Raw genomic sequence first — 25,043 nt, 5'->3', positions numbered from 1 at the left:
ATTCTTGCATTTGCGGTAAGGATTTGGGAGTGTGAAAAGAGAATCATTGAAGTTATGTTCAATTGATCTAGTTCACAAAGTAAGGATCATAGACAAACATAATATGCATACTTGGTGTGTGGCATGACTAGTGTTTAAGAAAACATAGTGTACATGCTTGGAGCATGGGACAACTATTGTTTTAAATTCAAGAATAAAGTTGATAGCTGAAACAGTATACAATGAATAATGTGTAATCATATGGTGATAAATAAAAGGTGTTTTATTTATGTTCAAAGAGTTGATACCATATTGGATTCAATTATTATTGTGTTTCACTTTGCATGTTTTGACTTCCCGAATAAACTAGGTTATTCTTCCGGAATGACTAAGTTATTCAAACCATCCACAGTCGGTCATATGTTGGAAGTAGATATGAATTAAGACTGTCATGGGTTGGCTTGTAGAGGTCTAAGGTGTTGGACAAAGGGCTACAACACTCATGAGTGCTCATAAGTTCTGAGTATTGGATTCAACCCGCGCTCATTGGAATCACTTCATGGATTTTATCACGAGTGATCATGAGACGATAATATCTTATATTCTTCAAACCTAGAGATATGAGTTGTTACTATGAGTTGGTTGTACATTGATTGCACGAAAACGCATTTGGTAACTCGGTGCTATAAAACGTGCCTTTGAGTATGATTCAACAAGTAGTAGAACAAGCCATATGAGTCGAAGTTTATCCATTCCTTTTACCTTCGGGATAAAAGCGATATCTGTGGGCCCCTCGATGATTTGATGATGACAAATGGAAGTGCTCGGCCGGGCCAGGACTGATTTGATTCGTTCAATTAGTCAGTCGTCATAAATCGGAAATCGGGAAACAACAAATGGACAGAGAGAATGATTATAATCCATGTCTCAATCCATATGATATCTAGAATGGAGGAATATATGATCCCTTATCTAATGGACAAGTTCGTTGACAAGATCAGAGTTCAACAACGGCTTTAAGAGCTACGATTGCCAGTTAGGTTTGAAGTCATACGCAATAATAGTTTTAGACTTATCCAAGTGGGAGACTGTTGGATTAATGTCTAAGTCCATAACTATATTTGGTATGTACTTAACCCGACCCGGCATGGTCCATTTGGGTTGCACTTCACCGACACAATTTATATGGACAATCTTTTGAGAATAGTATGTTTATGATTAATATTAATATGTTATAAGTTCTAATATATTAATATGGAATCATATTATTTAATTAGTATTGATCAAGAATTAATTCATAATTAATTAAGTGATCAAAAGGAACTAATTAAATATGGACTCTTATATATATGGAATGGGCCAAGTTCATTTAGGTTGGACTAAGCTTTCATGGATAGTCCATGGAGTGTTTAACCCATGGATCCTAGGAAATGAAAGGTCATGGGTATTAGGGTTTAACCCTAATCCTCCATACTATATAAAGATGTCTTTGGTTGGTGAAATTGGCACTAGTGTGGATACACTAAAGAAGGGCTAGCCAATTTCACTAGAGAGAACCAAGTAATCATATTCTCTAAAGTATTCCAAGGTGTCTTGGTGATTTGTGATTCCACTTGAGGCTTCCACACTATTGGGGCTAAGCTCTTAAAGCTTGAAGACATCAAGCTACATCAAGAGGTATGTATTCTATCTTGTTACATTCATAGTTTTTGTATGCTAGATTAGGATAATACCTTGGATGTTCTTATTTGCATGTATAATAGAGAAAACATAGATCCAAGGTATTTAGGGTTGCATGTACACTTAGGAAGTGTTAGAATGCTCAAAACCCAACATCCTTCGCCCCGAGCCTCAGCAGGTTCAGAGCACACCTCACCCTCTGATCAGCAGGGCATGAACACGTGAAGAAGCACCCATCCACGTCTGACAACCATCTCATAGCAACAATCGGGTCCTGAACTCCATCAAAGGTAGGAGGCTTCATATTATCGAAGTCCCGATACTGAAAACCTCGACCGGCTCCTCCCCCTGCCGCTGCTACAGCCGTTGTAGCCACCACGACAGTCGTCTCAGTGAGAGCCGCATAACGCTCATCAAAATACTCAACCATGGCGGTCTTGATCGACCCAAACAGTTCCGGAAGCTCGACCCGGAACAACGCAGCAACCTCGTCATGCAGGATCTCACGAATCCGAGCATCCAACTCACATGTGCTCATCTGACCAATAACCTCGGGCGGTACTTGATGGGTTTTTGAGCATTCTAACACATCCTAAGTGTACATGCAACCCTAATAAACCTTGGATCTATGTTTGTCTAAGATACATGCAAATAATTATTTTTCCAAGGTTCATATCCTATCTAGCATGGTATGGGGATCTTGAATCAAATAAAGCTAGTAGAAACACTTACCTTGTAGTTGTAGTTGATTCCTTGGAGTTTTAGAGCCTAGCACCAATAGTGTGGATGCCTCAAATGGAAATCACAAATCACCACAAACTTGGAACTTTGAGAGAATAGTCACTACTATCTTGAAATCGGCCCTCACCTCAACAAGTGTCAACTAGTATGATTTCAAGAACCAAAGCCTCCTTTATATAGTGTGATGGATTAGGGTTACATCCATGTAAACCCTAATACCCATGTCTCTTCATTTCCATGAGATCCATGGGTTAAAGCTCCATGGAGTATCCATGGACTTTTCCATGCAAGCCTAGCCCATTCCAAATAAGCATTAGCCCACACTATATAAATATAGAAGCCCATATTTAATTAGTAATATCTTTGATCTCTAAATTAATCCTAGATTAATTATAGATCAATACTAATTAAATAATATGATCTTATATTAATATATTAGAACTTATAATATATTAATAAATCATAACCTGTACTATTCTCAAATATTATCCATAAATTGTTCGGGTGAAGTGCAACCCAAATGGACCATGCCGGGTCAGGTCAAGTACATACCAAATATAGTTATGGACTTAGACACTATATCCAACAGTCTCCCACTTGGATAAGTCTAATAACTATAATTGCAAGTATGACTTCAGGAACCGATCAGCAATCGTAGCTCTTTAAACTCTGTTGAACTAGAACGCGCCATTTAGATAAGTGATCATATAATCCTCTGTTCTAGATATCATCCGGACAAATACATGGAACAATGTCTTACTTATTGTCCAGCAGTTTGTTTCTCAATTTCCGATTTGTTTGACAAAGAACTTAATTGAACACATCAACTTAGTTCTGACCAGGCCCGGTACATAGGTCAAAACACAATCATCGAGGGGCCCAGATATCAACTTCTAGTCCAAGAAGGAACAGATAAACTTCGACTCATATGATTGTTCTACCACTCATTGAATTATACACAAAGGCACGTTTTATAACATCGAGTTACCAATGCGTTTTCGTACAATCAATGCATAATCAACTCGTAAGTAACAAATCATATCTCTAGGTTTGAAGACTTATATGATATTACCGTCTCACGATCACTCGAGATAAAATTCCATGAAGTGATTCCAGTGAGCGTGGGTTGAGTCCAATGCTCAGAACTTATGAGCACTCATGATTGTTGTAGCCATGTCCAACTCCTTAGACCTCTACAACCAATCATGACAGTCTTGATTCATACCTACTTCCGACATATGACCGACTGTGGAGGTTTGAATAATATGATCTACCAAACATAATTATTCTGGAAGTCAAAACATGCAAAAGAAATATAGTAAACGATTGACAAGAGATAGCAACACTTTACTCATAAATAAAACACTTTTTATTCATCATCTAATGTCAATTACACTTTACAAATTTCATAATTTATCTAACTACTAAAACTCATATCATCCTTCAGCCCTATGCTCCGAGCATGCTGGAGATGCTTAACCCTACTCAGTCCCTTCGTGAGGGGATCTGCTGGGTTCTCATCCGATGATACCCTCTTAGCCACGAGAATTCCTTCTTCTATTCGATGTTTGATGAAGTGATATTTTCTGTCAATGTGTCTAGATCTCCCATGATCTCTTGGTTCCTTGGCTAAGGCAACCGCACTATTGCTGTCACAGAAAATCTCCATTGGCTCTTTTATAGCTGGTACAACTCCAAGGTCTCCGATGAAGTTCTTTAGCCATATAGCCTCCTTTGCTGCCTCGCTTGCTGCTATATACTCTGATTCACAAGTGGAATCAGCCACTGTCTCCTGCTTGGAACTCTTCCAAGTGATTGCTCCTCCGTTTAAGGTAAAGACCCAGCCCGACTGAGAGCGGAAATTATCCCTATCAGTCTGGAAGCTAGCATCACTATACCCTACAACTCTCAAGTCATCACTCCCACCGAAGGTAAGGACCCAGTCCTTAGTCCTTCGTAGGTACTTGAGGATATTCTTTACCACAGTCTAGTGTTCCTTGCCAGGGTTCCCCTGATACCTGCTAACCATGCTCAAAGCAAAGGCTACATCAGGTCGAGTACACGTCATAGCATACATGATCGATCCTACAACTGAAGCATAAGGAAGTCGACTCATTTCTGCTATCTCAACCTCAGTACTAGGGCTTTGTGTCTTACTCAATCTGGCGTTACTCTGAATGGGTAACTCACCTTTCTTGGAGTTATGCATGTTGAATCTTTTCAACACTTTGTCCAAGTAGGTACTTTGACTAAGTCCAATTAGTCTTTTACTCTGGTCTCTCAAAATCCTTATCCCTAGAATATAGGCAGCTTCTCCTATATCCTTCATAGAGAAACACTTCCCAAGCCAGGACTTAACTTCCTGCAAAGTTGGGATGTCATTTCCTATGAGTAGTATGTCATCCACATACAATACCAAGAAGCTGACTATACTCCCACTAGCCTTGACATAAACACAAGATTCATCTTCACTCCTAGAAAAGCCAAATTCCCTGACCTTTTCATCAAAGCAAAGATCCCATCTGCGAGGTGCTTGCTTCAATCCATAAATGGATTTCTCAAGCTTACACACTCTATTAGAGTACTCGTTGCTGACAAAACCCTCTGGCTGACTCATGTAAACATCTTCAGCCAACTTTCCATTAAGGAAAGCGGTTTTGACATCCATTTGCCATATTTCATAGTCATGAAATGCAGCTATGGCTAACAGAACCCGAATAGACTTAATCTTGGCTACTGGAGAAAAGGTCTCATCATAGTCCACTCCAGGAATTTGAGAGAAGCCCTTTGCAACCAGTCTAGCCTTATAAGTGTGTACTTTACCATCCATGTCGGTCTTCTTCTTGAAGACCCATTTGCACCCTACAGTCTTACGACCTGGTACATTCTCAACCAAGTTCCAAACTTGATTGTCATACATGGATTGTATCTCGCTATCCATAGCCTCTTTCCATTTCTCAGACTCGGGGCCTGCCATGGCTTCCGCGTAACTGTTAGGTTCATCCAGACCTACTAGTGTCTCATCACTAATAAGTGTCTCACCTTCCGCAATAATATGAAAACCATAGTAGTGCTCAGGTGCATTCCTAACTCTCGTGGAACGTCTTAGAGGTACAGAATCGTCAATTGGCTCAACAGGAGTTTCCTCCTCAAGTTGAGGGCTAGGGTTTGAAGTTCCTTCACCACTTGACTCTTGAAGTTCTTCAAGGTCAATTTGCCTCCCACTGTCTCCTTGTCTTATAAATTCTCTCTCACGAAAGACTCCTCTTCTCGCTACAAAGACCACATTATCACTAGGTCTGTAAAAGAGGTAACCAAAGGATCTTTGTAGGTAGCCGATGAAAATACACCTCTCGCTTCGGGGTTCTATCTTATCATGAGACTCGCGCCTCACAAAAGCTTCGCAACCCCAAATCTTGATGTGGTCTAGTTTGGGTACTTTACCAGTCCACATCTCGTGAGGAGTTTTGGCAACTTTCTTTGTAGGGACTAGATTAAGGATATGGGCGGCAGTCTCTAAGGCATACCCCCAAAATGAGATTGGTAGCGAAGCTCGACTCATCATGGAACGAACCATATCCAACAAGGTTCGATTACGCCTCTCAGCTACACCATTCAACTGTGGTGTCCTGGGAGGTGTCAATTGTGAGACTATCCCACATTCCCTTAGATAGTCGAGGAACTCTGAACTAAGATACTCACCACCACGATTAGATCGAAGCATCTTAATGTTCCTGCCCAATTGATTCTTGACTTCCTGTTTAAATTCCTTAAACCTTTGGAAAGTCTCTGACTTATGCTTGATTAAATAGACATATCCATATCTACTGTAATCATCAGTAAAAGTCAAATAATAACGATTAGCATCCCTTGTGGCATGTTTGAATGGTCCACACACATCCGTGTGTACTAGGTCCAACAAACCTTCACCCCTCTCACAAGAACCTGTGAAGGGTGACTTTGTCATTTTTCCAAGTAAGCACGATTCGCAACTATCATCTGACTTTAGGTCAAATGATTCCAAGACTCCATCCTTTTGGAGTTGGACTATGCGTTTCTTGCTTATATGTCCAAGTCGACAATGCCATAATGATGCTTTATCCAAGTTATTATTATTAATAGAATCAATACACATCACATTATTTCCTAAGTTATCAACCACAGATACTGTTTCATACACGCCATCACAAGGTAATGCTTTAAAATAAAGAACATTATTAAAGAAAGCATCAATAGAACCAACTTCATTATTAAATGAAAAGGTAAAACCTTGTTTATACAATACATGAAAGGAAATAATATTTCTTGCCATTTCTGGCGAATAACAACATTTATTCAAATCTAAACTAAACCCACTACTTAGCGACAAAGTATAAACTCCAATCTTGGTGACAGGTGTAACTTTCCTATTCCCCATGATTAAGTTTATTCTTCCTTGCTCCACATTCTCACTTCTTCTTAGTCCCTGCAAGTCACAACAAATATGAATACCACAACCGGTATCAAGGACCCAAGATTTAGAATGGGGTGAGTTATTAGAAATGATAGTGTAAATACCTGCATGGTTGGGTTTAACTTTCCCATCCTTTACATCTTGCTGGTACTTTGGGCAGTTTCGCTTCCAATGTGCCTTTTCATGGCAATAGAAGCATTCAGCCTCTTTTGGGTCAGAAGAAGGAGTGATGAAACCTTTCTTGGTTCCACTTGAAGAAGAGCCATCAAGGGTCCTAACCTTGGTACCCTTCGAAGAACTCTTTCTCTTCTTCCCTCGTCCTTTCCCGATTGCCAAGACAGGAGCGGAGTTTGTAGGAGTAGGAGTAGTAACAACCGCCTTACCCTTAAGACCACTTTCCGCGGTCTTTAAAAGTCCTTGAAGTTTGCTGAGTGTGACCTCTTCCTTGTTCATGTGGTATGTCATGCGGAATTGATCATAACATGAAGGTAAGGAGTGCAAAATGATATCTATTGCAAGCTGTGACATCCCCAAAATCTCGGCCGGAAAAGACCGATTTTCATTTATGCTTTTAAATATTTTCAGAGTAAATCCTTTTGATTTGAAAGAGTTGCGAAATTTGTTCCCAAAAACAAAACATGATAAAACAATGTTTACCGAAGCATTTCATAAAAGAAATGTATTTTCATTATAATCAAAACTCGGGGTGTCATGTTCCGATACAGACCAATAAGCATAAACGAATACATTACAAGTCATATAACAAATATAAACATATGCAGACTTGTAAACAAAACAACTTGATGGTTCATCCATCTCATGCCCTTCCGCCACTTCCTGTAATACAATTTAAAACTGAGTGGGTCAGGCTTGGGAGCCTGGTGAGCATATAGGGTTTTCAACCCACAATAAATATCATATTTAATTTTCACCAACCAACAATAACCCAATTACCCATTCCCGTTATTCTCACTTTAATGTCCCTAAAACAACTAACATAAGGGACCTAGTCTAAGAATATTTCATCGGGGCGACAAACACATGCTTCGGGGGTACCTCAGCAATATAAGTCAAATAAGGCAACCATGAGGGGGATGGAGTACAGCGAATGAACACCCAAGTTCATTAACACCTACAGGTGGCGAACCTGCTAATGTTTCCACAAGACTATCTAGAATAGCCAGTGGTCGTCATCTAAACTCCGCTAGATGACTCAATCAAACAACAACGAGGCCTCTCATCTGTTTATTACACACCAACTGTCTACCCATGTTCTACCCAACATATTAGTAGATAAAAATATACATTTGTATACATAGTTTAAAGAAAACCTGTATAGCATGCTTTAATCAACACATATATCACATAACAGATGAGGCACACACACACACACATAACACATATCTCATAAAGAAATAAGCAGATCTATAAGATAGAAGAGAGTGAATACTCATTCACACATAACACAACCAAATATATACACATAGCATGTATTTTTTATATAAAATACTTCGTATTATTGTATTAGAAAGAAAATAACTACACACTCACTTGATCAGAAGATGATCGGACAGCACTACGGCTTATAGAAGTAGTATTCCTCAGCAGATCTGGAAGATCTCCTCGAAAATCGAACTTCTCGCGGGCAGAGCTTCGACTCGGGAACCACACTTCTCGGGATCTCGGGACTTGCCTCGGGGCTAGAGTATGATACCGGGGCTTCGGGGTATCTTCGGGGGTAAAAACGCAGAGCTTTGGCACAAAGATGAGAAGAAATGAACAAAACTCTCGGCTGCCTTCGGATCCTTTATATAGAGGCTGGAGCCTCGGAGTACGCGGGGCGTATTGCGTTACGCGGGGCGTACTGCCCAAAACGTCATTGCTTACGTATCCGAAGCCACTTGCTGCGAGTGTCGACACCTTCGGAGTATGCGGGGCGTACTCGAGTACGCGGGGCGTACCTCGGATCAGATCGGTGACTCCTTCGGATAATGCTTCCGAATTTCCAATTAAATTTAAATACAAAATATTAAATAAACTTCGGAAATTCATATCTTCTTCATACAAACTCCGTTTTCGACGTTCTTTATATCCACGCGAAGGTGAGACTACGCTCTACAACTTTCGTTTAGACTCCGTCGGCTAATTTTGAATTTATTTTTATTATTTATTTTTAATAGGCCGCGACAGAAAAACTTCGTTATAAATTCATAACTTCTTCGTTTGACGTCCGTTCTCGCCTAACTTTTTATCGCTTCGATACCAACAACGAGACCTTCGATCCTTGTTTAGATTGCTTCGGCTAAAAACCGCTTGATCTCAAATCGAGTATTTCGGGCTGCACACCGCTAAGCCGAAACTTCGATAAATCATAACTTCCTCATACGAAGTCAGATTTGGGCGTTCTAAATATATTCGGAAACCTCGTTTCAACTACTACAACATTATTCAAAGATATTAAGTTTATTTTACACTTAAATTTTGACGCTTATTTTTATTCTTAATTAATCAAACCACATAATTAAGCAATTAAGCACAAAACACATAATACTCAAATAATACAATCTTATTATTTCAAAACGGGTTACAGAGGTTAACCTAGACTATTACATTGCTAAAAATGGCAAGCCCGGAAACACAGGCGTTACACAAGCTCCTCGGGGAAGTTCACATTAAGCTTCAGCAAACGGTCCACAAATCTTTGCATTTTCTGCATGTGAGCCGTGATGGGTTCACCATCCTTCATGCGAGTTGTTATCATGGAGGAGATGATTTCATACCTCTCTTGTCGAGCACTTTGATGGTATCTTTCCATCAAGTCTTGGTGCATCTCATAGGGGTAGAAATCTTCATAGAATTTTTGGAGATCCGCGGTCATTGTGGCCATCATGATGCATGCCACTTTGGTGGCATATCTTTCATGTGCCTTAAACTCAGCGATCTCTTGAGGAGTAGAAACTGACTCATCAATCTCCTTAAGCTCCTTATCGAGGACATATTCCTTGTCCTCGTAGCGAGTAATCATTCTGATGTTTCTGATCCATTCATTAAAGTTGGATCCATCAAAAGTGACTTTCCCACATAAGTTCATAAGGGTAAAGGAGCCATTGGGATTAGAGCCAGAAGCAGTAGTGTTTGCAGACATCTGAAAAGGAAGAAAGAAGGTTTTAGTTTAGATATAGAGATAGTCCTTAATAAAACACCCAAATGTAGTATTAAGGCTAGGATCCAATCACAATATATTATAACTTAGAAGAGGTATGTCGTAGTCTAAGTAATAACATATTTGAAAGGTAGGTGAATGACGATTCACCAATTTCACCAAAAAACGAAATATTAAATATTAAGTTTTTGATTTGGTACTTAGAAATTCCTAGATTCTTTTGAGATTCAATGAACTTTTCAAATGCATGTTTCAATCTCGAGTGTGCCCTCCAAGTTTTGTGACTGGGATGCCGAGGATCACAAAACGAGGTGTGAAGTAACCATGCAAATTACTTGGTACCCTTAATAAATTACCCCTCAATCGATGTGTCGGTTAACCACACACGCTCCGTCGATACTATGATAAATATTAAGTCACCCTTTACCTACCTTGTTAAGTCCAAGTTAGTGTGCTGGTTAACCACACACGCTCCACTAACGACTTAGACAAAGTGTAAAGTGTAATTTCATGGATTAGCACCTTATTCACATTTTTCCTAAAGTAACTAAGATTGGGAATTTAATAAAACATTTAGTTACTTTATAATATTCATCATACTTTTAATGAGAATTTATAAGTCCTTGTCTTACCCGTTCGGCTAACGACCCTCCACCGGTCAAGCAAGCGGTGGGTGAGAGTGGACACCCATTAAGTTTCCATTTTATAGGCAACAACCTTATACCCACCTTATAGACCGGCTTTGTGAATGAGGCGTACTAGCGGTAAGACGACTTTGTTCTTATACATATATATATATATATATATATATATATATATATATATATATATATATATATATATATATAATTATTAAACCATAATAATATAAGTATAAGGGTTGAATTTTAACTTTTAAAATTCTAAGGGTTGGAACTAAAGTTTTTAGCATGACTTTACTTGTTCCAAAACTTGAGGGAAAGTTTTGTAAACTTTCAAAACTTTTCATTTCTTGTAACTTATGAGTTTATTAGAGTAATAAAATGAAGACTCTTCATTTTTCTAACTCTTGTGTTCTTTTAATGGTTTTTAATTCAAGTGTCTTTTGGTTTTCCATAACTTGAGGACAAGTTATGGACTCCATTAAAACACATTATGATCAAGAATTAAACTACCACATAGGTTACAAATAATTCCTATGATCATCTAAACATCATAAGATCAAGAACATGAACATGAACACTTTCATGAATCAAAACTACACTAAAAACTTTATAATTTTGATATCTTGTTGTTGTAAATGGATTAGCATGAACATTACACCATCTAAAACAAGTTTTCAAGTACCAAAACAGTTTAGGGTAATGTTCCTAGTCCATTTCCAGCAACTAAAGTCGAAAATCTGCACTCTGTGGCTCCTACTCGCCGAGTGCATGAACCTACTCGGCGAGTAGGTTGAAGATTCACATGGACTCGGCGAGTCCCCCCATGGACTCAGCGAGTTTATCAGGCAGACAACAAGTTTTTCGACTTTTTCAACTATTTTGCATCAAGTATCAAACAAACAAGCCTAGGCTCTGATACCACTGATGGGTTTTTGAGCATTCTAACACATCCTAAGTGTACATGCAACCCTAATAAACCTTGGATCTATGTTTGTCTAAGATACATGCAAATAATTATTTTTCCAAGGTTCATATCCTATCTAGCATGGTATGGGGAACTTGAATGAAATAAAGCTAGTAGAAACACTTACCTTGTAGCAGTGTTGTAAAAATCGGCCTAGGCGGCCGATTAATCGGCGCCTAGGCGCTAGGCGGACTGCAACCGACCACGTTTTATGTGTAATCGCTCAAGGTAATCGAGGCTGGTCAAAGCCGGTCAAACTCGGAGCTAATCGGATATAATCGGAGATAATCGGATCTAGGTGTTTAATTGGTCAACATCGGTCAATGGATTTTCAAAAAAGATTAGGGGCAAAATCGTAAAAACTGATAACTTTTTCTAGGGCTCGTTCCCACTTCGCTCATTCCCGTCGCTGTGGTTTCTGTCTTGACTAAAAGCTGAAAACTTTTTTGTGGTTTCTCTCTTGACTAAAAGATGAAATCGAAGAAGATAATAGTGTCATCGCCATCGCCTGTTACAACCCCAATGTGTGAAATCCGCCATCTTTGCTGTTAGAGCCGCTGTTACGGCTGCATTGTATTCGGTGTTCGGCAACAATCTTCATAATCGACACAGGTTAGTTTATCAAACTCGATTTTTGCTATCAAATTTCAATCTTATCTATTGTCCTCGGTTTAAGGTGTTAATCAATTGATTTCTGATGAACTAATGATGAAATATATGCTCATTTTTCTGTTAAACATGGAAGACGAAAGTTGGGTAACATTCGTACTTTGGCCCGATTACGGTATCAACTTGTTTAGTTTATCAACTTGTTTCCAGTATTTTGGCCCGATTCTTTGATCTTTACTACCTGTTGAATACGAAATTCGTACCTGTTATTCTGTTAATGTGATTGAGTTTACTTAGTTCCAGTATCATTGCTTCATATAGAGCTGAGATTGAGTTTACAGAACAGGTTGTTTTTGCTAAAAATTAATTAGAAGCTAGTTTGGAAATATGATTGAGTTTAGTCAGTTTATAGAACTTGTTTACAGAGCCTCTGATATGAATAACACCAATACGATGTTATTGTTAATGTGATTTTTTTCGTGATATGTGAGTGAGTATTCAACTATTTTTAATGTGTTAATGTGATGATAATCATGATATACTCAATAATAAATATTAGATGAAGTGATGATAAATGGATATGATACAAAGTTTGTTGATTTAGTGAGAATTTTTAATGTGTTAATGTATTTTTTTTATAACAGTTGACAATCAATGGCATCTAATGCATCTACTACATCTGTTGGATCAACCGCCACTGGTGCACATAAACATAATTCAGATGATGTTGGTTGGGAATATGGTGTCATCCCAGATAAAAGCAACATGGATAGATTGAAATGTACCTTGTGCGAAAAAGTGTTTGGTGGGGGGATTTATAAGATGAAACAACATATTGCTCATGTAACGGGGAATGTATCTTCATGTCCAAAGTCTACAAAAGATGATCAATTGAAATGTCTAAATTATCTTAACGAAGGGAAGTTGAAAAAGAAAGCTAAAAAAGTTCATATTGAAGATTTAAGGGTAGAGGCGAGACAAGAATTGCATGATAGCGTGGATGAAGTAGAAAATTCTTTGGGGTCGAAGGCTCCAAATGTTATAGGCCCCATGGATAACTTCGCAAACATAATAAACCCCGAAGAAGTTGTGAAGGCGGGAAAGGGCAAAAATATTGATCTTAACAATATTGTCCGGAAAGAAAGAATATTAGCGGTCCATAAATTTATTAGTAGGTGGGCATACGAGAGTGCGATTCCTTTTCATGCCTTTGAAAGGGATAGCTTCAAAATGATGGTGGAGGTTATTGGCCAATTTGGAACCGGGCTTCCATGTCCTACTAGATATGCTTTGAGTGACCCACTTCTAAAGCTTGAAGTTGAAAGAACAAAAAATTTGTTGAAAAAAAACGAAAAAGAATGGAAAGAGGATGGATGCTCGATTATGACGGATGCTTGGTCCGATCGAAAGAGGAGAAGCGTTATGAATTTATGTGTTAATTCGAAGATGGGTACCGTTTTTTTATCTTCAAAAGAATGTTCCGGTGAAGCACGTACAAGCCAACACATATATGAGTATGTGGAATCTTGTATTCAACAAGTTGGTCCTGAGAATGTTGTTCAAGTTGTGACCGATAATGCCACAAATAACATGGGGGCAACGAAGTTGCTAAAAGAGAAAAGACCATCTATTTTTTGGACATCATGTGCAACACATACCATTAACCTCATGCTTGAAGGTATTTACATTATTTTATTTATTTATTGTATTTATTATTTTATTTTTTTAGTAGTTTATGTAGTTTAAAAATGTTTAATTATATATTATAATTTGTTATTTAATCGTGTTTGTTTTTCAAGGTATCGGAGCACTCCCAAGGTTTAAGAAAATCCTAGATCAAGCAAAGAAACTAACCATATTCATTTACGCTCACCACAAAACCTTGGCGATGATGAGAAGTTACACCTACAAAAGGGAAATTATCCGACCGGGAGTCACAAGATTTGCTTCGGCCTTTCTAACATTACAAAGTTTGTCCGAAAAAAAGGAGCAACTAAGACATATGTTCTCTAGCAACGAATGGGAGGAATGTAAATTTTCCGGTAAGCCTAAAGGGATTGCCTCATATAAAACGGTGACAAGGGTCCAATTTTGGTCCGGTGTGACACAATGTTTAAAAGTGTTCTCTCCTTTGGTGAAAGTCCTTCGAATGGTTGATGCGGATTGGAAGCCCTCAATGGGTTTTGTTTATGGGGAGATTAAAGTTGCAAAAGAAGAAATTATCAAATCTTTGGGTGGTAACGAGAAACACTACAAGCCTATTATAGATATCATAAACACAAAGATGAAAGGTCGACTAGATTCAACTTTACATTTGACATCTTATCTTTTGAATCCGTATTACCATTATAATGATGCACAACTCCAATTTGATCCCGATGTAATGGATGCGGTTCTTGATTTTTTTGATACATTATTTCTTGGAGATTTAGAGATACAAAGGCAAGTCGTAACTATTGACTTGCCAAAGTACAAGAAGAAGGTTGATAGATTTGGCTCCGATCTTGCAATTAAACATTGTAAGGTGAATGATGCTGACTTTGATCCGGGTAATTCGTTTTCCTTTTAGTTATCTATTTATCTATTTTATAAAATTTTGATATTTATCGATTAATAATGTGTTTTTGTTTCAAAATCATAGCTAGTTCGTGGGGACTATTTGGTGGCACAACTCCTCATTTGACAAAGATTGCAATGAGGATTCTTTCTTTAACTAGTAGTTCATCAGGTTGTGAAAGGAATTGGAGCACGTTTGAAGGGGTTAGTAATATAAAGCATTAAATTTATATTTTATAAAATTTAAATATTAAGCATGTTTAAACTCTTTGTTGTGTTTAAATTTGTAGGTACACACAAAGAAACGAAATAGATTGGAGACAAGCAAATTGAACAATCTTGTTTATGTTCAATTCAATGCTAATTTAATGGAGAAAAACAAAAAGAGAAAAGATAGAAACATAGAAGTGCTATTATCAAATCATTCTCTCTCCGCTCAAGAATGGATTGTTGATTGCGATGATTGTGATGTAGATGAAGTAGACCCCAAAACGGTTGATGAAACTCTTGAAACCGATGTTAGTCAAGCACCCCGAGAAAGTCCAAAAACGAGGGAACTTTTTGATGAAGATTTCGAGTCCGAGAGTGAGGATCAAGTGTTAGAAGAAGACGAATATGAGTCGGATGGGGTTCAAATAATGGAAGTATGTGGTGAAGATTAGAAGAAAATTGTTATGCTTGTTAAAACTTATTTTAAACTTTTATGGACTTGTTGGATATGATTTGGTGTGCTTGTTAAACTTATTATTAAACTTTTATGTTTATTTTGGATGATAAATGGTTGTGTTTGTTAAACTTATTAAGTTATTATTAAACTTTTATGCTTATTTACTTATATTCTTAGTATTAAAATTAGATTTATAATTTTTTGAATTATCTTTTTAATAACTAATGGTCCCCGATTAATCCCCCGATTAATCCCCATCTAACCGATTAATCCCTAGACCCCAGTCCACCACCTAGCTAACGTCTAGCGTTTTCTGCAACCTTGCCTTGTAGTTGTAGTTGATTCCTTGGAGTTTTAGAGCCTAGCACCAATAGTGTGGATGCCTCAAATGGAAATCACAAATCACCACAAACTTGGAACTTTGAGAGAATAGTCACTACTATCTTGAAATCGACCCTCACCTCAACAAGTGTCAACTAGTATGATTTCAAGAACCAAAGCCTCCTTTATATAGTGTGATGGATTAGGGTTACATCCATGTAAACCCTAATACCCATGTCTCTTCATTTCCATGAGATCCATGGGTTAAAGCTCCATGGAGTATCCATGGACTTTTCCATGCAAGCCTAGCCCATTCCAAATAAGCATTAGCCCACACTATATAAATATAGAAGCCCATATTTAATTAGTAATATCTTTGATCTCTAAATTAATCCTAGATTAATTATAGATCAATACTAATTAAATAATATGATCTTATATTAATATATTAGAACTTATAATATATTAATAAATCATAACCTGTACTATTCTCAAATATTATCCATAAATTGTTCGGGTGAAGTGCAACCCAAATGGACCATGCCGGGTCGGGTCAAGTACATACCAAATATAGTTATGGACTTAGACACTATATCCAATAGTATTGACCCACCCTGACTGCCCTCTTCGGCTCCCGATCCTGACCCGGATCCACTCCCAGCATGCCTCGGAACCTCCATACTGAAAAACACCACAAGATCTCAGATACTTCCCACAAACCTGGGAACCAACTCCCAGCCCAACCCTAGAGGTCATGGTTTCCCTGATACGCGTATGGGTCTCTTTCAGTAGTACGGGCCCATACTACCTTCCACACCTACCCATATTTATATGAAGTACTACCACAACACCCTAGTGAAAAACATACATAACAAGCACCCAACCCTTACTCCCAGAGGAACACCAGAAATCTCCCACAGAGGATCCTAGGCTAGCAAGCATCATAAATCAGGCAACACTATCATGAAAGCCTGAAGATCTCTAGCCTAATACTAGCATGCTGTTCTATCAAAACTCAAAAACAAATATCATGTATGGTATTTTGGGGTTACTTACTGGCTCCGGCTGATCGTACCTTCGTGTCCTCCTTTTACTCATTTTGAAAACCATTTTAAATTCTCTTTTAGAAAACTCTCCCTGATTTGAGACTGGATTCACACGAATGTTCCTCCAATTCACTCAAACCAAGACTCTGATACCAACTTGTAACTACCATAATAATTCAACCAATTTTAACTTTTCAAAAACAACCCATTTTCTTAATGTTATTACAAAAAGGTTTTCAATACAATTATTATCAGAGTCTTCCCAGAATCACATCATAAAACATAATCATGAGGAGTGATACGATCACGCCTTTGCCTTGCCACGGTCTCCTGAAGAAACTGAAAAACATTAAACCACAACTGTAAGCCCGAAAGCTTAGTGAGATACCCCCAAAATACCAACCACATATACCATACACGCATAACATGCCATATCATATCCGATCACAGAACAACCATGCACTTCGGGTCTACTGTGTGACTGGTCCGCCGCTCCGGCCAACAGTCCACCCTCCGAGTCTAACCATATACATCGAGTCTGCAGTGTGATTGGTCCGCCCGCACTGGGCCTTCAATCCACCTGGTCCACTCTTTGAGTCTACAGTATGACTGGTCCGCCCGCACCGGGCCTTCAGTCGGCTTGATCCACTCTCCGAGCCTCGGCACGTCTGGTCCGCCCTCTTGGGTCCTACAGTCTATCCGGACCACTCGCTGGGCCTTCGGGACAACCGGTCCGCCCTGGGTATCTTGGCCTACAACACAAAGCAGGACCCGCCTCAACCCAACCCCAACCCAACAACCATGTGCACATAAACATACAATCATATAACAATTCACAGTCAACAAGTCGATTTAACAGATCACATAACATATCATCATCTTAACCAGGATACCGACCTAACCGGTCACTAGCATAGCATCACCCTACATAACAGGATACCGACCTTAACCAGGTCTCTAACATATACCATCCTCGCTACCAGGATGCAAACATATCAAAGCAATAACATAACAACAAATACCCAGATCTCAATCCGATAAAGGGCAGGCCTTGGTGCCTTAGACCCTGTTGATATAGTGAGGATAACTCACCTCGCAACTGCCGACTGAAAGATAAAACCAGGATGCTCCGACCACTGATACAATCTCCACCACTAGCCAACACCAACACTAAACTCAAACAAAATCCAACAATTACCAAAATGCCCCTTGAAGTCAACTGGTCAACCCTTGGTCAAAGTCAACCTTCTAACTAACTCTACTCGCCGATTCAACCCGATGAATCGCTGAGTCCTCATGCTCAGAACTTCCCCAATCCACGACTCGACTCGCCGAGTCACCCCGAGACTCACCGAGTCCCATGACTCTGAGTCCCCTCGCACTCAACTCACCGAGTCCTCCCTTGACTCACTGGTTCATGGCTCAACCAAAAGAAGTTTGGACCTCACGACCAGACTCGCCAAGTCCAAGGCTATCTTCAAACTACTCGCCGAGTTGTTCTTCCAACTCGTCGAGTTCCAGTCCATCTTCAAGCAACTCGCCGAGTACACCTTTGTGACTCGCCGAGTGCCTCTAGATCTTAACCCATACAGAAGCCTTCCAGGCCATGCAGATGATCCAAAATGTAGATCTACCCTTCTACAACCCATCCATCACGTAAAGTGGCAAACTTTACGTGAATCCAAAGAGATCTAGGCATTTTACACTCTAGGGCTAGGGTTTGGGACAAGATGGCTTCACCAAACGCTCAAGAACAGGGACTTTAATGCACTCTAGACCTTTTCCATTCCAGAGCTAAGGTAGCAACCTCAGATCTAACCTTCAAACTCGAAATACCACAAGCTACACTTTCCACACATTCCAAAATGAAGAAACTAGATGAACAACAGCCCAAGAAACGAAGTAATACCTCAAAAGGAAGCCCCAACAGAAGAGAAATTTGAATCTTAGCAAAGCCCCTTGCTCCAAGCCTCCTAACTCTCCAAGATCTCCTCCAAAATCTCTTCTCCAAGGTTCAAATACACTCAAATCCCTCACAATCGCATCTTAGGGTTTTCTGGACTTCAAGAGAGGGTAAGGAGGCTGGGGAGAGGGTATAATGTCCTTTATATAGGGCTCATCCTCCAAAATTAGGGTTTTCTCCACTCAGCACCTACTCGCCGAGTCCAGCCTCCGACTCGCCGAGTCGGCCACTTAACACGTGACTAGAGTCGTGACCCTACTCACCGAGTCCACCCATGGACTCGCTGAGTTGCCCTTTCATACTTACACTTTGAATCCTGAATTTGCACTCCTGAACTTGGGATGTTATAGATCTGGTCCCCTAATGCTGGAATATCACGTAAAGTTGCTAACTTTACGTCCCTGCATGGTGTCAAGAAGCTAAAAACACCAAAACCAAGCTCCAAAAGAGGTCTAGGGCATGGGGAAGGGACAAGAATTGATAAAGCTGACAACTTTTAGTATCATGAGGCCACAAACGTCTAGATATGAAGTCATGACCTCAAAGCATGCTCAAATCCAAGAATTGTTTCAAAACAAGCTACTAAAAGGCCTAAACTCCTCCATGAAGAGATCTAGCAAATGCATAGTCAAGGTATAGACTTTATACCTTAATATGGCTGCTTTAACAGAGAAATCCATGGATCCCAAGCTTCTTCCTTCAACCAAGCACCTCCAACTTCAACTCCTTCAAGAAAATACCAAAGAATCACTCTCTTTTCACGCCTACACACTTAAAAAGGCTCAAGCTCACGAATTAATGTTTTACTGGACTGAGTGGGCGATGAGGGAGGCCACAATGACGCATTAAAGTCCTTAAATAGGGTACAAAACCCTGGAATTAGGGTTTCATTTCAGCCAGCCTACTCGTCGAGTTGAGGCTCCTCAACTCGTCGAGTTGACTTTACAACCTGTGTCCAATTCCTTTCCTACTTGACGAGTTTGCGGCCTCCAACTCGTTGATTTTGTATGCAGAAGTGAATGAATTTTGTTTAATTACATATCAGGAATTGGGCGTTACATTGAGTAAGTTGGATAAGAAGGTATTGCATCAAGAAGTTGGAGAAGGAAGGCAAGCTTGTAGATCTAAGGTTACTTTGTGCTCTAGAAGCTCCAGAAGGTAAAAAGCTCCAACCTTTGTGGTTGTATGATGTAGATCTTGCCTTATTAGCTTCATGACACCTTTCTTGTCCCAAAAAGTCTCAATATTGTGCATGTGGTGTTTTGGACGTGATAAGTTGTCCTTTTAGACCCTGGGAAGGGTCCTAAGTGATTAAAATGATGTCCTAATGGCTAAAAGTGTCGCATACATGTAGTAGAAAGGTCTTAATGGTTTAAGACCATGTATTAAGACTTCCTAGATGTCCAAAGTCTTAAATTTTGAGACTTTATGGTTCTAAGACACATTTGGTCGATGGATCTGGAATTTGGATTTAAGTGCTTAATCTATTAAGCACTTATTAGAGTTTTTGGAAATAGTCGCGTACGTCCTGTGTAAATTTTGTACGCCCAGCGTACTGAATCAACCACCCCGATGGTGGTCAACGCAAGGCAGAGTACGCCCAATGTACCAGAGGAGTACGCCCCCGCGTACACTCTCTGTTAGGCTTTTGACGATTTGGGCTTCGGGATTGGGCCGCCTTTGGGCCAATCTAACTTGGGCCTTGCTAGACTTTTTTGATTAGGTGTGTTTGGTCCAGTTTTTGTAATGGATCATAAAGTGAGACCCAATTAGGGAGTTGGTCCCAAATTGGAAAATTGGGCCAATAATGGGCTTTGTATATGTGGACTTTTGAATCATGGATTCGGTATTGGGCCTTGACCCAAATTAGAGAAAAGGAAAAAAAATGGACTATTATCCTATGTGGGATCCTTGGTTAAGATTGATATCCCAGTTGTTGACTTAGTATTCATTATTTTGGATAGTCCGGGATCTTCGGTGAGACAGCGATCGAACACTTTCAGTCCAGTTCAACACTACTTGTGAGGTGAGTTGTCCTCACTATACTAACAAGGTCGAAGGCACCAATGTCGGACCTTCTTTTGGATTGATATCCTGGTTGTTGCATGATGATATTGTTAGTGACTTGTTAGGTCAATATCCTGGTATATAGGATGATGCTATGTTAGTGACCAGTTAGGTCGGTATCCTGGTATATAGGATGATGCCATGATTAGTGATCTGTTAGATCGGTTTGTATGTTTGTATATGCTAGCATTTGTTATATATGTGTTGACTGTATGATTAGGGGTGGGTTGAGGCGGACCTGCTTTGTGTTGTATGCCAACATACCTAGGGTGGTCCGGAAAGACTGCAGGCCATGGAGGCATATCAGCTAGGCCGAAGGCCCGGAGAATGGTCCAGACAGACTGAAGGCCTAGTGAGGTGAACCATACATATTGAAGGTTCTGAGAGTGGGCCAGACAGACTGAAGGCCCGGTGAGGGCAGTCCAGTCATACTATAGACTCTATATGCATGTTGTTTGTTTGTTATTATATGGTTATGCTTTGTATGGCGTTGGTATTTTGGGTGAACTCACTAAGCTTCTAGCTTACAATTTTGGATTTTGTTTCAGGTGCTTCAAATGATCGCAGGAAGGCGAAGGCGTGATCGTGCACCTCCTCACATTTTTATGATTTGATTTCTGGGATACTCTGGTATGAAAGTATTTTGAAAACAGTTTGTAATAAATGATGATTTTTGAATGCTTGAAAAAGTTTTAAATTTTTATGAATTTTATGGATGTTACAACATGGTTTTCAGTCTGAGCCTTTCTATCATGATAGTATTCAGGAACGCTTCGTAGGGTAGTGAGGATGTACTGGGTACATGCCAAGGTATCCCAGAAGCATAATCTCGATGTGCAACCTTTGAGATTGTTATTCGATGTGGTTGTTGCGTCGAGCTTCGAAGTCCATAGATAAATGAAACGTTTTTGGTCCGTGGTTCCCGCGGTTCCGTGTTAGGTGTGTCAAACCCAACAAATAATAGTGTGACATCCCTATTTTCTCGGTCAGAAAAGACCGATTTTGTTTATGCTTTATAAAAACCATAGTACCTTTTTTTAATAAAAGTGTTGCGGAATTTGTCCCCAGAAAAACATGATAATTACGTTATCAAAGCATTTCTGAAGAAATGTATTTTTTTATTCATTTTAAAACATTGGGATGTCATCGTCAATACATGAACATAAGCATAAACAGAACTTACATTCATTTACAATAGTGATCTACATCTATTTTAAATCTCTCAGTGTAAAGTAGCTTCGTATCGACACCTGTGATACAAATAAGCTGGAGTGGGTCAGGTTGGGAAACCTGGTGAGTACATAGGGTTTTCAACCCACAATAATATAATTATTATATTTAAACATCAAACAATCAACCTAATTACCCATTCCCATTATCTTCTTGAGGATTTACCCTAAGGATCAGCTATTTCTCATTCATTCATTCCTAAGGATTATCCTAAGGAATATGTACGAAGTCCATTATTTTCAATAACAAAGCTGTCAAGCACAGCTGCTAGTTCTATCACTTAGGCGTCGCTGCTAGAATTGGGACATTTTCTATGAGGCGCTTCTGCCGGTATTGACATTTGAACGCTACTTTAATGGTAATAAGGCTCCCTATTAGGCGTAGCTGCCAATACTGTCCTTAGATTGCAGCTGCTAGGACGCTTACCGTAGATCTAAAACATCTACGGGTTGTGGCGCAGCTGCCAGTGCTCATCTATAGGGTACTAGGTCCATTGCTGCCAATGTTTACCTATAGGGCACTAGGTCCATACTACTAATGTTCCTCTATTTCAGCTTTTATCCCTCATCATTCAACTACCCATGTTTTACCCAACATATTTTGTAGATATAAAATACTTTATACAGTTTTCATAATTTAAAACATGTATAAAAATCTTTCACCATCATAGACAGCATGTATTCAGACAATATGCACACATAGCACGTAATTTATATTAAGATACTTCATATTTATGTGTAAGATGAAAGGGACTATGCACTCACCTGTTTAGGTGGTGACTCGGCACTCGGACAACACTTCGTTACTCTTAAAACAATTTCCTCGACAAAACCTAGTATCAATATCACTAGGGTTTGGTCTGACGTTAACCGCGACTAATTAATAGTGTAGCTGTTATTATTATTATATAAGCATTAAATAACACTCAATATAACTCATAATAATAGCCCAAATAATTATTTTAAGGACCTAATAACATTACTATATTAAAACATAAGCTATACTAAAGATAGGTTAGGTACAGCTCACTTACAGCGGGTTTCCTTGGAAACCGGGCTCCGCCGGAGCAGAATTTCTGAGCTGAAATGCTCTTTTCTCGAGGCTTCGGGAGCCTCGGGGCTTCCTTCGGGTGCTAGGGGGTTTACCTAGACTTTAGGGGGGGTTGGGGCTTTAGAGAGAGAAACTAGAGAGAGAAAGAAGGGTTTGAAGGTGTGAGGAAGTGAGGGAACCCGAAACCTCTATTTATAGGGGTGCTGACTGATGGACTCATCGAGTAGGAGGACTTACTCGCCGAGTTGGGGCATGTGGCAGCCTTTTGGTGGTGCCACGTCACCCCCTATCGCGTATCAGCCTTCAAACTTAGAAAAATCATAACTCTCGCATAATAGCTCCGTTTTCAATGTTCTTTTTTTCAACGCGTAGGTAAAATCAATATCTACAACTTTCATTTAGACTCCATCGGCTAACTCTCGACCGATTTCAAATTTAACAGTAAGAGGAGTTTAGACTGCTAAATGACCGCGAAGAATTCGTACCTCCTTCATACGAAATCCGTTTTCGTCTATCTTTTTACCGTTGAATTCCTATTAATGAGATATTCAACTCTCATTTAGGTCGCATAAGCCAAAAACCGCTCGAACTAAAATTCGAGTTTCGGGTCGTGTATTGCTAAGCCAAATTTTAGAAAAATCATAACTTCCGCATACGAAGTCAGATTTGGACATTCTTTTTATGGATATTCTCGGTTTAACGTATACTACAACTTTGGTTTAGATCACTAAGGCTAAAAAGTCCTCCATCTTAAATTCACTATTTACGTCTCCCGGTGCCGTGTCGGTTTTGCCGAAAAACTTCGACGGGCCATAACTTCTTCGTTATAACTCGGATTTCAACGTTCTTTATATGTACGGAACCCTTGAGACATATTCTACAACTTGGTTAAGATTATTTATTATAAATAATCTTTTGTCAAAAAGTCGTTTTCGACCCCTATTATCTATAAATTGACTAGCACGGATCTACGAGTGTTACAAATAGTGGTACAACAGACTCCAAATACACTGCTTTAATGCACTAAAAAGTAGTACAATACAAGCAGGGTCAAACCACAGAGACACAGAATAAAAGTCTATACCTCTTTACGCAAGGTGCTTTGATCACAAAAGGGGGGTTTTGTTTGCAAAAGTAAAATAATAAAATAATAGTCTAATTTAAAAATATGCAGAAAATGTAATAAACTAGTAAACAGTTTGATTGAAGGGTTATAGTTCTAGTTCTCAATGTTGTTGTTCAACTTGATTATAACTTGATGTAATTCATTTTTGTTATTCTAAGTTGGTACTAATAGATATTAACACGCTCTAATACCTCTCGCTTGCCAAATTATCTAACCAAAACACGCTCTTTGACTAGACCTAGCTTTACTAATTCAACCTAAACATGCTCTTAAATTGTATTGAAAAACTGCATTAAGTTTTGTACAAGCTTCCAATAATGTTCATTTATTCTCATATGCTCGAAAGTGTGAAAAAATGTGATGTATGTTTTACAATAAGAAAACTTAATGTTTGTTACAAATTAGTAACTAAATATAACGATTAGGTACCCTAAAAGTTAATTAACTACAAAAAAAAATCAATTCATGAAAGTGGCCAATCAAACACAAATCAAATTCAAGGATTCTAATTTAAACAAAAACATAATCACTGGAATATAATCACAAATCAAACATCAAATCATATGCTTCAAGTCAAGCAATTAACATGTTTTGAACAAGAACTAGAAATTAGGGTTTCTTATCCACACATGGCTAAGAGCAAATCAATCAAAAAGAAATATGGAATTGGAAATGTGTAATGCTTACAAAATGAAATCAAAGGTGATTACAATGATTTGTCTTCTCAAAATCTCTAAGAAATCTCCCAAAATTTCCCAAGATCGCCCAAAGTTGCTCTAAAAAC

The 25,043-nt window shown here is 39.0% G+C and overlaps 1 protein-coding gene across 1 annotated transcript; it reads left to right on the top strand.

Annotated features, from left to right (window-relative positions):
* The first annotated feature begins 12,887 nt into the window (after positions 1-12,887).
* On the top strand, positions 12,888-15,451 carry LOC145089932 (uncharacterized). Its single transcript, XM_079028309.1, has 4 exons — positions 12,888-13,911; positions 14,033-14,782; positions 14,875-14,993; positions 15,080-15,451. Exons 1-4 carry the CDS (start codon positions 12,888-12,890, stop codon positions 15,449-15,451), a joined length of 2,265 nt encoding a protein of 754 aa, XP_078884435.1.
* The last annotated feature ends 9,592 nt before the right edge of the window (positions 15,452-25,043 follow it).

This window comes from Lactuca serriola, chromosome 2 (assembly GCF_051521515.1).
Source record: "Lactuca serriola cultivar US96UC23 chromosome 2, Lser_US96UC23_V15, whole genome shotgun sequence".
NCBI classification, from domain to species: Eukaryota; Viridiplantae; Streptophyta; class Magnoliopsida; order Asterales; family Asteraceae; genus Lactuca; species Lactuca serriola.
The sequence above is the reverse complement of the archived record's forward strand: the minus strand, read 5'-3'. Positions and strand labels throughout refer to the sequence as shown.

Excerpts from the sequence above, each read along its gene's own strand:
- LOC145089932 (XM_079028309.1), top strand. The coding sequence starts at position 12,888 with ATGGCATCTAATGCATCTACTACATCTGTTGGATCAACCGCCACTGGT. Across the intron at positions 13,912-14,032 it reads CATTAACCTCATGCTTGAAG|GTATCGGAGCACTCCCAAGG; the intron begins GTATTTACATTA and ends TTGTTTTTCAAG. Across the intron at positions 14,994-15,079 it reads ATTGGAGCACGTTTGAAGGG|GTACACACAAAGAAACGAAA; the intron begins GTTAGTAATATA and ends TTAAATTTGTAG.